At 40.3% G+C, this 14,675-nt stretch overlaps 8 protein-coding genes and 2 non-coding genes across 10 annotated transcripts; 6 read left to right on the top strand and 4 right to left on the bottom strand.

The window, feature by feature from the left end:
* Positions 1–16: 16 nt before the first annotated feature.
* On the bottom strand, positions 17–1,894 carry HSF1 (stress-responsive transcription factor HSF1; the record flags this gene model as incomplete). The annotated part of the gene is made up of 1 exon (XM_018132866.1): positions 17–1,894. One exon carries the CDS (start codon positions 1,892–1,894, stop codon positions 17–19), a length of 1,878 nt encoding a protein of 625 aa, XP_017988355.1.
* A 959-nt stretch (positions 1,895–2,853) lies between these two features.
* On the top strand, positions 2,854–3,759 carry MPS2 (Mps2p; the record flags this gene model as incomplete). The annotated part of the gene is made up of 1 exon (XM_018132865.1): positions 2,854–3,759. One exon carries the CDS (start codon positions 2,854–2,856, stop codon positions 3,757–3,759), a length of 906 nt encoding a protein of 301 aa, XP_017988354.1.
* Positions 3,760–4,876: 1,117 nt separating this feature from the next.
* On the bottom strand, positions 4,877–4,934 carry AW171_hschr53307. Its single transcript, XR_001930113.1, has one exon. It is a non-coding gene; the product is annotated as an HERSNR39b (small nuclear RNA).
* A 323-nt stretch (positions 4,935–5,257) lies between these two features.
* Positions 5,258–6,612, top strand: AW171_hschr53305 (60S ribosomal protein uL30; the record flags this gene model as incomplete). The annotated part of the gene is made up of 3 exons (XM_018132864.1): positions 5,258–5,271; positions 5,606–5,720; positions 5,983–6,612. The coding sequence occupies 3 exons, from the start codon at positions 5,258–5,260 to the stop codon at positions 6,610–6,612; spliced, it is 759 nt and encodes a 252-aa protein (XP_017988353.1).
* AW171_hschr53306 lies at positions 5,818–5,884 on the bottom strand. The gene has a single exon (XR_001930112.1). It is a non-coding gene; the product is annotated as an HERSNR39_59 (small nuclear RNA).
* Positions 6,613–7,500: 888 nt separating the features above from the next.
* Positions 7,501–9,096, top strand: HNM1 (Hnm1p; the record flags this gene model as incomplete). The annotated part of the gene is made up of 1 exon (XM_018132863.1): positions 7,501–9,096. One exon carries the CDS (start codon positions 7,501–7,503, stop codon positions 9,094–9,096), a length of 1,596 nt encoding a protein of 531 aa, XP_017988352.1.
* Positions 9,097–9,276: 180 nt separating this feature from the next.
* Positions 9,277–10,953, top strand: DBP3 (RNA-dependent ATPase DBP3; the record flags this gene model as incomplete). Its single annotated transcript, XM_018132862.1, has 1 exon — positions 9,277–10,953. One exon carries the CDS (start codon positions 9,277–9,279, stop codon positions 10,951–10,953), a length of 1,677 nt encoding a protein of 558 aa, XP_017988351.1.
* Positions 10,954–11,323: 370 nt separating this feature from the next.
* Positions 11,324–12,925, top strand: AW171_hschr53302 (fatty acid desaturase; the record flags this gene model as incomplete). The annotated part of the gene is made up of 1 exon (XM_018132861.1): positions 11,324–12,925. One exon carries the CDS (start codon positions 11,324–11,326, stop codon positions 12,923–12,925), a length of 1,602 nt encoding a protein of 533 aa, XP_017988350.1.
* A 304-nt stretch (positions 12,926–13,229) lies between these two features.
* OXR1 (Oxr1p) lies at positions 13,230–13,997 on the top strand (the record flags this gene model as incomplete). Its single annotated transcript, XM_018132860.1, has 1 exon — positions 13,230–13,997. The coding sequence occupies one exon, from the start codon at positions 13,230–13,232 to the stop codon at positions 13,995–13,997; it is 768 nt and encodes a 255-aa protein (XP_017988349.1).
* A 60-nt stretch (positions 13,998–14,057) lies between these two features.
* On the bottom strand, positions 14,058–14,663 carry KXD1 (Kxd1p; the record flags this gene model as incomplete). Its single annotated transcript, XM_018132859.1, has 1 exon — positions 14,058–14,663. The coding sequence occupies one exon, from the start codon at positions 14,661–14,663 to the stop codon at positions 14,058–14,060; it is 606 nt and encodes a 201-aa protein (XP_017988348.1).
* Between the last annotated feature and the right edge of the window lie 12 nt (positions 14,664–14,675).

Here is a 14,675-nt window from a genome sequence, read left to right as displayed (position 1 = left end):
CCTAGATCGGCAGGGATTACCTATCTATTTGATGATCTTTGAGCCTTTTGTTAGCGGAAGCGGTAACGGAAGAAATATGCGGGATATCTTCAACCTCATCGTCCAGCGGGCGCTTATTCGTTGACGGTACAGGCGACAAGTCATCAATAGCTGTAGGCGTAAAAGATAGCTGAGGGATTGGAGCGGACAGATATTCTTGGGGATCAAAACGAGCCCTGTAGTTCTCTGGAGAGCCGCCGCTTAGGACGACTTCTTTGGGGCTAAGCTTATCTATCCAGTCCTGTATTTCCTGGATGGATTCTCCCTGCCTGTCGATGTTATCCTGTAGGTCCTGGAAAAAAGAGTCGTGATCTACATCTGCATGCACGGAATTGTCGGAGTTGACCTCGTGAATTCGACGCGCAGCTTTAGCTGCATTTGGGCTAGGTTCAGGAGGAGCTGACGCGGCAGCATCCTGGGAGGGGGAGTCCATTATCCACTCTGCGGTACTAGAAGAGGACGAAGCAGGTGTCATTCTGTGTTTAAGAAGAAGTCTTGGACGCAGACGGTGCGAAAATGGCACCATTATGCTGTTGTCAGTTGTTCCGGTGCCTTGCGTTTCAGCTGCTTCAGACATTTGCATGGATGGCATTCCCATAGCAGACTGGGCGTTCATGGCAGATGTAGGTTGTTCATGGAATAGATGATCTGAGAGCAAACGGGTAGTGTTTGAACCATATAGCGACGATAAAAACTTGACAATTTTTTCTAATGCTTGTTGTTGATTTTGATGGCGCTCGCGAGCAAGAAGGTTTTCTTTCCATAGCATCTCGTTGTCCTTGGAAATACGGCGAAGATCTTCTGCAATTGCCATCTGGTTATACTTCACTGTTTCTAGCTCCGTTATTAATATTGTAATATCTACCTCATCGCCGTTCGAAATAAGAACGCCACTCAGGTTATTGTTGCCGCTGCTATTCACACTCATGCCATAAGGCCCGTCCTTGCTGGTTGAGTTCGATTTCTGCCGCAATATTTTGTTGAGCAAATCTTCTCTGCCTCTGATGAAGTTTTCATTTGCAAATTCCCATCTGTCATCGCTGTTACTTTGTATAGAGCCCGATTTCACGTCCTGGACTTTGTGCCAACCGTACATGTTTAACTGCCTTACAAAAGATGCAAAGTTTGAGTGCTTAAAATACTTGGGAAGAATTTCATGGACAAACTGTTCACGCTGTGTGACGATGAAAGATTTGCCATCATCACTCCAGTGGATAAGCGATTGATTCACTGGATCATTAACCATTGACCACAGCTTGTTGATAAAAGCAGGTTTTGTTTTCGTTGTCGTAAGTTTCTTCTTCGCAGGCGCGTTGCAACCGGGACTATTAACAGGAGTGCTTCTATTGACTTGCTGGCTGCTTCTATTCAGAAGTTGCTGCGGCTTGTTGGAAAGAAGTTTTGATGACCGTAAATTGTACGGTAGGAGAGTTGTAGTGGAGTGGAGTGTCGCTGGGTGTTCAGTTCCAACATCTGTGGCATTGCTGTATAAGTTAAGTGGAGTACCACGCCTGAAGATATGCTCTCCAGGAGTACTTGTGGAATTCAGCGATACTTGCTGATGGCGTAGTATTGGTGAAAACGGCGCCATCATTGCCGAACCTATGTCATCTTCAACCTCTTCGTTACCAGAATGTGGAACAAGTATCTCTGACGGATCCAGTGAACGATTTATTACATCCTCGATGATTGGCACATTCGACTCTAGTTTACCATTGTCGTCTGTATGCCTTTCATTTACTGATCCACCATCTCCCGAATCCTTCAAAGGTGCAGCGGTGCTAAGTACCTCATTCATGTTTATAATACGTTCCGTTGGGCTTGCCTCATCGATACTAGTAGTATGGTTTTCCATCTTGTGTGCTTTCGTAATATAATACTATCAAAGTATTGGCGGTTAATGTATCCTAATATCGCCGGTCCGTCAAACTTATGTACCTTCTACAGTATTCTTTGGCCTTCTATTTGGTTATCGTCTAATGAAAATTTTTTAACAAAAATCTAATGAAACAGTTACAGCACTATTTCTTATGCTAAGAAGAGCCAAGTGACTTTACTCTAAAGCTATCACGTCCTCTTAGGATAAGCACCTACCTCTCCTTTCGTAAACTTGATTACCACCTATTTAAAAGTCACTACTACATGGTGAGAATGTTTTCTTGACGATATAAATTAACACCGGGTAATATATGTCCATTTACGTAATTAATAACGTTTCCGGGTAATGATCACGTGACATGAAATGTCCATATGTTGTACTTTATCAGTAACGGATAATAGAGCATACTCGGAAATGTTAAACGTAGTATTATAATAACTGTACGGAGATTTTTGATTGTTCATGTCTCTGAGTTTTGGATATTGAAAATGCAAAAGCCCTTACAATTATCAAATCGTAACAGACGACGTACAGACGATCAATTACTGTGAAGGTAAATAAACAAATAAAACAAATAAATAAACATTACATTATTTAGTGCCCGTGAGCGCGGAGGCCTACTTCGCTTACTTGTTCTAAGTAGCTAATTTCGGTATATTCTCTCTTGTTTGTTTATCGTAGAATTTGTAGGTTTATCGAAGTTTAGAAAATTAAGGGTTGTATGATTATAGGTTTCGAAAAACTAAACCATACAGTGTTGTAAGCAAATTGATATAAGCTAGAGGGGTATCCTTTGTAGTCTCTTACTCCGTGTTAGACTTTCGCAAAAGTTCCCCCACAACTTTGTATCGTGTTTCCGGATTTTCACTCCGTACCATAAAGTGTACAATTAGCAAACGCAACAAGCCTGACGAGAAACCAGGTTTCATAGAGAAATGGCGCTACCAGAGTTTGAAAGCATTTTTAATATTGCGTGGAATGCTGTGGATGAGAAACAGCACGGTTTTATATACGCCAAGGATATGCCTGAATTAATTCAGCGCTTGAACACAATTGCAAATACTAGCCTTACTACTAAGTCGAATGATGAGGCAATCTTGAGTTACGCAAACCAGAATCCCTTCTACAAGCTAGATAAGGATGAGTTTAATGTCAAATTTCAGTCACTAGTAGGAACAAGTTTAAATACAGCGATGGAGATGGCTAACTTTAGTGATACAAAACCACGGTTATTCGGCTCAATCAGGCGGCAGAGTATAGCAGGAGACGACCAAATAAAGGATGAACTATTAAAAAAGAGCATGGAAATAGAAAAACTACAGTCGGAAATAAATGACTGGAAGGGTAAATACCAGTTTTTGGAGCGCGAGTTCATGTTTTACCAAACTCATCACAAGTCCATATCGGACTCTACTCAACATGAATTCATTATAAGCGAAATGAAACGCACGATTGAAGACCAGACTAAAATGATATCAAAACTTAAATTAGAAATACAAGGAACCCCAATCAAAAAACCATCAATAAGCACTACTAAAAGCGACGTATTGCGCCATTTAAGCAAACGCGGACTCGTATTTTTGCTGCGTTCGCCGAGGATTGCACTGGCAATAGCTGTGCTAACTTATATGTTATGGTACATGATTGTCTCGATGTCGGCTGGCGCCAATAGTAGTCAGGTAGGTGTTTACCATCCGCCAAGTCAATCTTGGTGGGAACGCAGTAATGTGATCAGCGCTTTTTACTGGTATCTGACAGACAAATTCGAGTCGAACCAAGTTATCAACGATACAGTAAAAGATAAGGTCAGTGCTAATTATAATATTGCATTTGAACTATAAACTAGAGCATTACCAATCACCTTTTTAAACAGTGGCACACACTCCCAACGTTAATACTAATGGAAATACATAGCTAGGAGGAAAAGATATACTTATGCTGTAGGTGTCTAAAAAAGACGACTTCATTAATAGGCCGACGTTGCAGTGAGTATCTGGGGGTACCTCTTGGAGCTGATGGCTTCTGAGATGAATCTTTACGGATGTAACTATTAAGATGAAGACGTCAGATCACTACCCAGTCAGAATACCACAAAAAGGTTACACAATATAATGAAATTAAGTGAATACACAGTTGCGATGTCTTGCAAATAAAACAATCCAAAGCTGAGGCAGGAAGAATTACAGTACTCCCTTAGTTGAGGCAATTAAAATGCAATCTTTACCCTCAATGAGCTTTAAAACTCTTGAATTATTTTTTAGCTTTTATAATTTTCAGTACAAATTCTGCTCTACTTCGTAATCTATAGGTATGAAGCCAATTCACCTATTGACATTTTAAATTATAGTACTGATAGCAATCGTGCCTCTAACTCATGCTATCTTCAGCATTAGGTCGCCTGCTTTATAGCCAGCTAAGTACATTGCTTTATCATCATGTGCCTAACTAGCTACATATTCTATGGAATATTAAGGTAGCACTGTAATATACATAGATCTGGCTTGCTACAGACCTTATACCATGGTAAGAGAATAATTATACCCTGAGCATGTTTACAGTTCTACTAAGTTTAGCCTGAGTACAGATTCAGCAGGCCTAGCTACTTTACGTTATGACAGTTTATTATATGTAAGCATAACTTCTATAGTGTTATAGAAATGTATTTTATAGGGCTTCCACTTGGCGCACTGATTTTCGCGACCCATTCACATTTTCCTATAATTTGCCCATTGGTTTGTATAAATTCTCTCGTAATTTTTCTTCATTTCTTCCTCTTACACAACGTCTCAAAACATAGCTGTAATGTTAAATATATCTAAGTTGATAATAGCATTATCATTCTCATTATACCATGAGCATACTTATGATTTCCATGAGTGTACTACTGGTATTGTGGGGAGTTTATTAGAAATAGCTTTTTCATATTGTATCTCAGTGATGACAATGTTTTTAACATTAAAAGTGACTAGCCAATGGCGATGTTGTCTACTAAATTAACACCATCTTTCGGGACTGAAGGGAACAATTGAAATTGCACTAGTAACTTCTTGAAGCTTCTGGCATACTGTAGACTCTTGTGCTCGTTTACGTACTGCAACGAATATACTTGCGTCACTGAAAAGCTTACCAAATTTAAATGGACTGTTGCCACGTTCAAACACCCATACATCTCAACACCCACACACCCACCAGTTTCAGGTGTTTTTTTTCCAGATACACCAAACTTCCAAGTGTTGACAGCATATAAAAGTTACATTGAAACCGTCTATTCTCATCGCATTAACACTATTATCTTTATTTTAGATCCTGTTCAACAACCGAGAAGTGTTCCATTAAGAGATGATTGCTGCTAAGTACGTTTAGTTATTACCGAAATCTTGACTTTAACCGTGAAGATCTTGATTGATTTCTGGAGTATAATGTCACTGGGTTACATCGGATTGGGTTAATCCCAATTGGAATAATTGTTTGAACTATGGTTCAAAAGGTCGTAGGAGATTTCCCGCTTAAGTGTGGGACAAAGATTGGAAAGCTGAAAGAGAACTGTAAACACCATGTTAGAGTCTCTTTCTTCTCCCAGTCTCTGCAAAACTCTCTGACATCGAATGAAAATTGGTGCTTTCAATTCGATGTAACTGTATATTTTACTCACCCCTTTCGTATATGAAACTAACCATCTTTTTGAAGGAAGATTAATTCCGTTTACAACAAGGTTGTGGCCCCAGAGTCTCAAACCAAGAAGGTCAAGGCTCAACAAAAGACCGCTGAGCAAGTTGCTGCCGAAAGAGCTGCTCGTAAGGCTGTATGTTAATTATTCCCCTGTTTGTAGGTGAGTGCACCTCAGAGAGAGGCATTTTGCGTCCAGAAAACTGTGTTCGGTACTATGATGAAAATTCTTTGAATCCCAATTCAATGTTGACTAGCTTTAGGCGATGTTGTCACAACTTATCACCATCTTTCGCCTGACGTGCCAAACGAAGTTTTCTGACGCATTATGGACTGTAATTTTCTCCGAAGTGCTCCACTCAGTACCAGGCACAATTACTAACATCCATTATTTGTAGTCCAACAAGGAAAAGAGAGCTGCTATCTTGGAAAGAAACGCTGCTTATCAAAAGGAATACGAAACCGCTCAAAGAGCTGTTATCGACGCCAAGAGAGAAGCTAAGGCTTCCGGTTCTTACTACGTTGAAGCTCAACCAAAGTTGGTCTTCATCGTAAGAATCAAGGGTATCAGCAAGATCCCACCAAAGCCAAGAAAGGTTTTGCAATTGTTGAGATTGACTCAAATTAACTCTGGTGTTTTCGTCAAGGTCACCAAGGCTACTTCCGAGTTGATCAAGTTGGTTGAGCCATACGTCGCTTACGGTTACCCATCCTACTCTACTGTCAGACAATTGATCTACAAGAGAGGTTACGGTAAGATCAACAAGCAAAGAATTCCTTTGTCCGAAAACGCTATCATTGAAGCTAACTTGGGTAAGTACGGTTTGATTTCCATTGATGACTTGATCCACGAAATCATTACTGTTGGTCCAAACTTCAAGCAAGCTAACAACTTCCTATGGCCATTCAAGTTGTCCAACCCATCTGGTGGTTGGGGTGTCCCAAGAAAGTTCAAGCACTTTATTCAAGGTGGTGCTTTCGGTAACCGTGAAGAATTCATTAACCAATTGGTTAAGGCTATGAACTGAACTAATCCATCCCGCAAAAGAAATTTTGTCTTTTATAATTGATTTGTTTTTTTCTACTTTATACTGGTTTTTGAAGTTCAGTGTGGGGACTTGAGACTTGAAGCCTAGGGAAAATTTATGTAACGAACTTCTATTCTACTACACGCTGTAACTATTTTTTGGTTTCCATTATTACTTTCTTTGTATATTATTTTTAGCTATTATCAACGAGTAAACACGTACTGCAATCCTAAACCGGCCCGGAACTGTTTGAAAACAACTGTTGAACAGTTGCTGCAAGGTGGTTGTTGCAATGCCGTTGCTCCAGGAAAGTGTGATGACACGTGAGCTAGAAACGGAGTCACACAAACAATGCTAAATTAATCTCTACAATGGCAATAACCTCATCATTCACTCTCGTATAGTTTCTACAAGCATATCTAAGCTAGTATATAACACAATGGCCAAGCCGTATGGCCAAGCCAGCGGTCTAGCCAATTTTACAACACTTTTTTAAATTGGGCAACATCTAGTCCATGTGAAAGCTGTTCCATCTGCTCGTAAAAAAGATGAGCTAGAAATAACAAGAATAACCATATAAAGGGAAAACTTTACATGATAGGTAATCGCCGGGTGGTGTTATTAAACAGTGGGCTACTACTGATTGCTTAATTATAAGTATTAAAGAGGAGTTCATATAGCAGATTGGAGATTGTTTCCTTCGTTATAGTACAGCCTCCGAAGAAAACTGGATCTTTAGCTACTCTTAAGTTCCTTTTTATATTTTATTTTTTTCTCCGGTCCGAGACTGTGATCCAGCCCCAGTTTAATTTATTGAGGATACAGGTGCATTATTGATTAGACAACAGCAACAGCAGCAACAACAACAACTATAGGTTCCACAAGATAATGTCGAAAGAGTCTTTTTCAAATGTTGAAGACGAGGAGCCGAAATATCAGGAAGTAGAAAAGAACTGTTGCATTTCTAACGATGGCGATAATTATCAATTACGGAAGTCATTCTCTTTCTGGTCGGTGCTTGGTATTGGGTTTGGCTTGACTAATTCTTGGTTTGGGATTTCCGTAGCTATGATAACAGGAATCAACTCTGGTGGGCCAATGATGATCGTTTATGGTATTATAATTATTGCCTTAATTTCAGTGTGCGTCGGTGTCTCTTTGGGAGAATTGTCATCAGCCTACCCACACGCTGGAGGGCAATTTTGGTGGTCATTGAAGTTGGCTTCTCCCAAGTATAAACGATTAGCTGCGTATATGTGTGGATCTCTTGCATGGGCGGGTTCTATTTTTACAAGTGCTTCAACTACTTTATCGTCTGCTACTCAAATTGTGGGAATGTATGCAATGTTTCACCCTGAATATAAGATTAAGAGTTGGCATGTCTTTGTCTGCTTCGAGATTTTACATGCTCTATTAACTCTTTTCAATTGTCATGGTAGAACGCTTCCTATAATCTCATCTAGTGCGTTGTATGTATCGTTGATATCTTTTGTCACGATATTGATTACTGTGTTAGCGTGTTCTCATGGAAGCTATAATGATCCGAATTTTGTGTTTTATACTTTCAGAAACGAGACTGGTTGGAATAGCAGCGTGCTTGCGTTTATTGTGGGGTTGATAAACCCTGCCTGGTCTTTTTCGTGTCTTGATTGTGCAACTCACATGGCCTTTGAAGTCAAAAAACCGGAACGAGTCATTCCTATGGCAATCATGGGGACGATTGCTATTGGATTTGTAACTTCCTTCTGCTATGTTATAGCAATTTTCTTCTCTATGAAGGATTTGGACGCTATTTTCAACTCAAATACAGGGTCCCCTATCCTAGATATATACAGCCAGATTTTGCAGTCGAAGGTCGGTGCCTTAATACTGGGTTTCTTGGTGTTGCTAACTTCGTTTGGATGTATAATAGCATGCCACACCTGGCAAGCTAGGCTTTGCTGGTCCTTTGCTAGAGACAATGGTCTTCCTTACTCAAGAATATGGGCACAAGTTAATCCTGGACTTAGTGTACCTCTTAATGCCCACCTCATTTCATGTGCTGTTATATCACTTTTGGGTGTCTTATATTTGGCATCAATTACTGCATTCAACTCCCTGATCACAGGGTGCATCGCATTTTTACTTTTGTCCTATGCTGTACCTATTATTTGTCTCCTAATTAAGAAGAGACAGATAAAGCATGGTCCTTTCTGGCTCGGAAAATTCGGCGCGTTCTGTAATATAGTTGTATTAGCATGGACATTGTTTGCCCTGGTTTTTTTCAGCTTACCGCCAATGATGCCCGTCACAGCAAACAATATGAATTATGTATCAGTTGTGATTGTCGGGTATTTGGTTTATTCATTACTATACTGGTGTTTTAAGGGTCGTTACAGCTTCTACCTTGTTGACGACGAAGAACTTACCGGCGTCACTCTTACTGCTAGTACCGAGTCACCAGATAGCGACGGAAAATTGCAGTATAAGGTAAAATCTACATAGCATTATATTAATAAGTTTTTAGGTGAAAGTTTTATTTCTTAGTAGATGGGCGGTTCTTGAAGCTCATCATTTACTAAAAAAGAAAATACGCATATTGAAAATTTTTATAAAGATGCGATGAGATGACTAGACCAATAAACGTCAAACTATTATAACGATTGATATCTACTAGAAGCAGCTATGGCGAAGGACGAGATTAAGGATAAGAAAAGAAAGATACAAGATGATGAGGTTGTAGATGCTAAAAAGAGGAAGGAGGATAAGCCGGTCAAGGTGAAGAAGGACAAAAAAGAGAAGAAGGATAAGAAAGAGAAGAAGGACAAGAAAGAGAAGAAGGACAAGAAGGACAAGAAGGACAAGAAGGATAAGAAGGATAAGAAGGAGAAGGTTGAAAAGAAGGAGAGCTCATCGAAGAAAGAGAGGAAAGACAAGGAAGAGAAGGTAGAAAAGACTGAGGATCAAGTGAAGCACCAGCCAAAAAAGGCCTCCAAAGCTCAGTCTAACTCGACATACATCGAGACTGAAGAACTAAGTAATGTTCCTCAGTCTGAAATAGATCAGTTCTTCAAGGATAACGAAGCTACCGTCGATGACCCCGAATCGTTGGGTTTAAGACCGCTATTGTCGTTTTCAAACGTTAGGTTGCATCATAAGATTCAGGAGGAAATCTCTAAGTTTTCAAAACCAACTCCTATACAGGCTATATCCTGGCCATATTTACTGTCTGGAAAGAATGTCATTGGTGTTGCCGAAACCGGATCAGGGAAGACTTTTGCGTTTGGAGTGCCTGCTGTAAACAACATTCTTACATCCGGACGCAAAGATAATAACGTTCGATGCTTGGTTATTTCACCAACAAGAGAGTTGGCATCTCAAATTTATGATAACTTAGTTAAGCTTACTGACACGGTCTCTTTGCAATGTTGTTGTATTTATGGTGGTGTACCTAAAGATGAACAAAGAGCGCAGGTTAAGAGATCCCAAATTGTCGTCGCTACTCCGGGCAGGTTATTGGATCTTCTAGAAGAAGGCGCCATCGACTTGTCCGCAGTGGAGTACTTGGTCCTCGATGAGGCGGATAGAATGTTAGAAAAGGGTTTTGAAGAGGATATCAAAAAGATTGTAAGTCACACACGTTCTAGCAACAGGCAGACATTGATGTTCACCGCTACTTGGCCAGAAGAAGTCCGTGAGCTGGCTGCAACGTTTATGAAAGACCCGGTCAAAATCTCTATCGGTAATAGAGAGGAGTTAACCGCAAACAAAAAAATCACCCAAGTCGTCGAAGTTATAGACCAATTCAAAAAGGATAGGAGGCTCCTAGAGCTCTTAAAAAAGTATCAGTCTGGTTCTAAAAAAGACGACAAAGTCTTGATATTTGCCTTGTACAAGAAAGAAGCAACAAGAGTTGAAAGGAACCTCAAGTACAATGGTTACCACGTTGCTGCAATCCACGGTGATTTATCTCAACAGCAAAGAACTCAAGCGCTAAACGACTTTAAGACCGGGAAATCAAAAATTCTTCTTGCAACTGACGTTGCTGCTCGAGGTCTAGACATCCCCAACGTCAAGGCGGTCATCAACTTAACGTTCCCTCTAACTGTAGAAGACTATGTTCACAGAATTGGTCGTACAGGTAGAGCTGGTGCCACTGGTATTGCGCATACATTATTTACTGATCAAGAAAAGCATTTAGCCGGAGCCCTTGTAAACGTCTTGAACGGAGCAAACCAGCTTGTTCCAGAGGAATTAAAAAAATTCGGAACTCATACAAAGAAGAAGGAACATAGTGCATACGGTGCTTTCTATAAGTCGGTTGACTTAAGCAAGAAGCCTAAAAAGATCACTTTTGAATAATAGAATATTGTACATATGAAAAATCCTATTTAAAAAATTTATTGTAGTTAACATTCTGTAAAATAATATAGGGCACACGTTTAGAGATAAGAGATTGATATGTTTGCGGGGCTAAGTATGACGACTTGGTGGGGTTATATATAGCAATTTTTAGACGTTAAGGGCATCAGGAAACAAAGCCTGTGCAGCGGAAACCAAGCCTGTTACAACGCCCCGTTTTGTGAATGTGAAGTTTATCGGTGTACGCGAAAAGTAAGAAAAAAGAAAGCCAGGTAATAGTTAAAGCAATACATATATAGGGCCTGGCGATGAGCTATCGAATCAGACTAAATATTCATGTAGTACTGGTGATCCCAGGCCATTTATTGTGATGTCAAGGGATTCGGTCTTAACGAGAACTGAGATCAAAGATAGGATCTCAAAAGGTGAAGTCCTTGTTATATACAATTCTCTAGTGCTTAGGTTAGATAAATGGATTAAATATCATCCTGGTGGAGATAAGGTGATATACCATTTGGTAGGGAAAGATGCTACTACGGAGATGAATATTTTACATGGCGATGACACCATAGATACTTTTGCTAAGTGGCGTATAGGCAGGATTGACTACCGTTGGGAAAACCTACTTCCGCCTATTCAAGCCGGTAAAACTCAGGATTCTAAAAACACCAAGCTAGATATCGATGAGGATGATGAGGAAAGTGAGGCTACACTTTACTCCTCGTCATCTTCGCAGTCTTGTGATTCAACGCTTAACTCACAGGCGACGCTTTACGATACAGTGATCGCTGATCCTATGCTGCCTTCTGAAAGGTTTGATGCCAAGCTTATCGAGGATGAAGAGGCAGAGTTGCCTAGCTTCGATCCAGACACTCAAGCTTATATTCTTGAAGAGTACGAGAAGACCCGTAAGCTACTACTGGAAGCGGGTTTATTCAACTGTCGTTACTACAAGTACCTGAAGGAAGCTGCGAGAATAGGTACGCTGTTATTCCTTGTCTACTACACTTTGTATCACAAGAATATGCAGTTATTATCTGCATTTCTTTTGGGATGTGCTTGGCAACAAGCAGTATTTATTGCGCACGATGCGGGGCACATCTCCATTACTCACCACTACCAGGTGGACAGTGTTATAGGTATAATAATCGCTTCATTCATTGGAGGATTATCATTGGGATGGTGGAAGCGCAGTCATAACGTCCACCACTTGGTCACAAACGATCCCGAACATGATCCAGATATCCAGCAGCTGCCATTTTTTGCAAGCAGCGTGCGGTTTTTCAAGAACCTTTACTCGACGTACTACGAAAGATACGTCACATTCGATATACTGGCGAAGAAATTAGTGCCTCTACAGCATTATTACTACTATCCTATATTGGCATTCGGTAGGTTTAACCTTTACGTTCTAAGCTGGACCCATCTGCTGTCGTTTTTGGGCCCTTGCAATGGTTCCGCAGCGTGGTTCCGCTATCTCGAAATTGCTGGTATGCTCTTCTTCAACTATTGGTTCGTCTACCTCATTCTTATCTGCGGACTCAACACTTTCTGGGAGAGAGTGCAGTACGTTTTGGTTTCCCATTGTGTTACCGTAATTCTACATGTCCAGATCCTCTTATCGCATTTCGCTATGTCTTCTGCTACTGTCTCTCCTAAAGAGTCGTTCCCTTTGAGGCAAGTAAGATCTTCTATGGATGTGCACTGTCCTCCTTGGCTTGACTTTTTCCACGGAGGCCTTCAATTTCAAATTGTGCATCACTTATTCCCAAGGTTGCCAAGGCATAACCTGAGAGAAGCCCAGCCTCATGTCATAGAATTATGCAAGAAGGTTGGTATTAAATACACCATTTACGGCTTTTACAGTGGTAACAAGAAAGTTGTCTCCCACTTGCGGGACATTGCTCAGCAAGCAAAAATAATGCTTGACTGTGCTAATACTTTACAAAAAGAAGGACTGTATGAGCATTAGCCAGTTCTATCAAAATAAATATGTTCGTTTAGCGGAAAATAGCTCTTATTGGTTAATGGATTCTTAATGCTTAACTAGTGGACTATAATCCCCTCAGGTGTTCTGTATTGTATATATATATCTTAAAAATAGACTACTCACAAATCATAATGTTTCAAATGTACGAAGTATTAATAGTATTGAAATAGTTTTTAATAATAGTTGATCTGCAATAAAACTAACGGACCTTAAGAAGGCATATAAGCTTTGAAGTAATGAAATAGGAGTAGAGACATAACTATAATCGTACCGATAAGATTTCACAATGAGTACAGATGGCTGGAGAACTACTTTCAAAAAGTTACACCGATCCCTATCATACAATACAAGACCAACAATGCCAAAGAAAGAAGTAAACGAACTAGCTCTTAAAGAATATCCCTTCGAAGATAACTCCCCGCTGCCGCCAATAAAACTGATAGGTTTTAAAAGTTCAACTCGTGATCGCTTACTAAACAGTGAACTCTGCGAGGAAGTTCGGACATTACTACCTAGGAGGATCCAACTGTACACCGACTGGCATTTACTATACAGCTTAGAACAACATGGCGCTTCTCTGCATTCTCTATATGAACGTGTAAGGTTTTCGGATCAAGGAAATAGTAGAGTGGGTTACCTACTAGTTATTAGAGATAGGAAAGGTGGTGTTTTCGGGGCATATGCTAATGAACCCTTTCACCAGACCGAAGGGAGACGCTATTACGGGAATGGGGAATGTTTCTTATGGAAGGTAGATAAGGTTCCTAACGTCGTCCTCGGGAGGCCGGCTCATATTCATGACCATAATGACGAGCTTACATCGCATAGATTGCAATTTAGGGGTTACACATATACGGGTATTAATGAATTTTGCATATATTCTACCAACATGTTTTTATCAATGGGCGCTGGGAACGGCCATTACGGCCTATGGTGCGACGAAGGCCTTGTACATGGCTCAACTGAGCCCAGTCTAACGTTTGGGAATGATACGTTAAGTCGAGAAGGCAAGAAATTCCACATAATTGGTCTAGAAGTTTGGAAAGTCGGCTAAGGGACAACGCAGTTAGACAGGTATAGGACGTATATACTCAAATACTAGCAAGGCATTTTATTAGAGAGTGCGGTCGAATATCTTCTCCATTGATTGGTTATATTCAATAGGGAAGTCTCGCCCAAGAAAGGGCTTAATCTTGTCAACTTTCCGGGTAATATCCTCTAAGTTATTCTTAATCCTACGCGCAGTTTGTTCACCAACGTCAAAAACCTCACTGAAGTACCTCAGCTTCTCTTCAGTCTCCTCTATAAGCATAATTAGTTCCCGACTTTTAGAATTAACGATCGCTGATGTCTTAGTCTGCAAAGATATCGCTTCAGAAAAGTCAACGCCATTAAGCGCCTGCCAAAGAGATTCAAATAAATATTTACTAGTATCAAACATAGGTGTTACTTGATTTCCCGTGAAAAAGGTATTATTCTGAGGAAGCAATTGTGATAGTAATGTCGCCTGACTGTTATCATTATTTTGAGAACTTTCTTGATCCTCGCTACTATTATTATAAGAGTCTTGATCCGCCGAGTTCCATCCCTCGGCTTCTATGCTATCTTGAGTCGAATTATCGATATCTAAGGTGGTCATACCATCTTCGGGGATCACAAATTGCCTTGAGCTAATAGATGGGGTCCTTGACCGAGTATCAGTACTGCTTTCATCGCTCATCTTTATATTTCG

The sequence above is a fragment of the Eremothecium sinecaudum genome, chromosome V (assembly GCF_001548555.1).
Source record: "Eremothecium sinecaudum strain ATCC 58844 chromosome V, complete sequence".
NCBI classification, from domain to species: Eukaryota; Fungi; Ascomycota; class Saccharomycetes; order Saccharomycetales; family Saccharomycetaceae; genus Eremothecium; species Eremothecium sinecaudum.
Note: the sequence above shows the minus strand (reverse complement) of the source record. Positions and strands in the feature narration are given on the sequence as shown.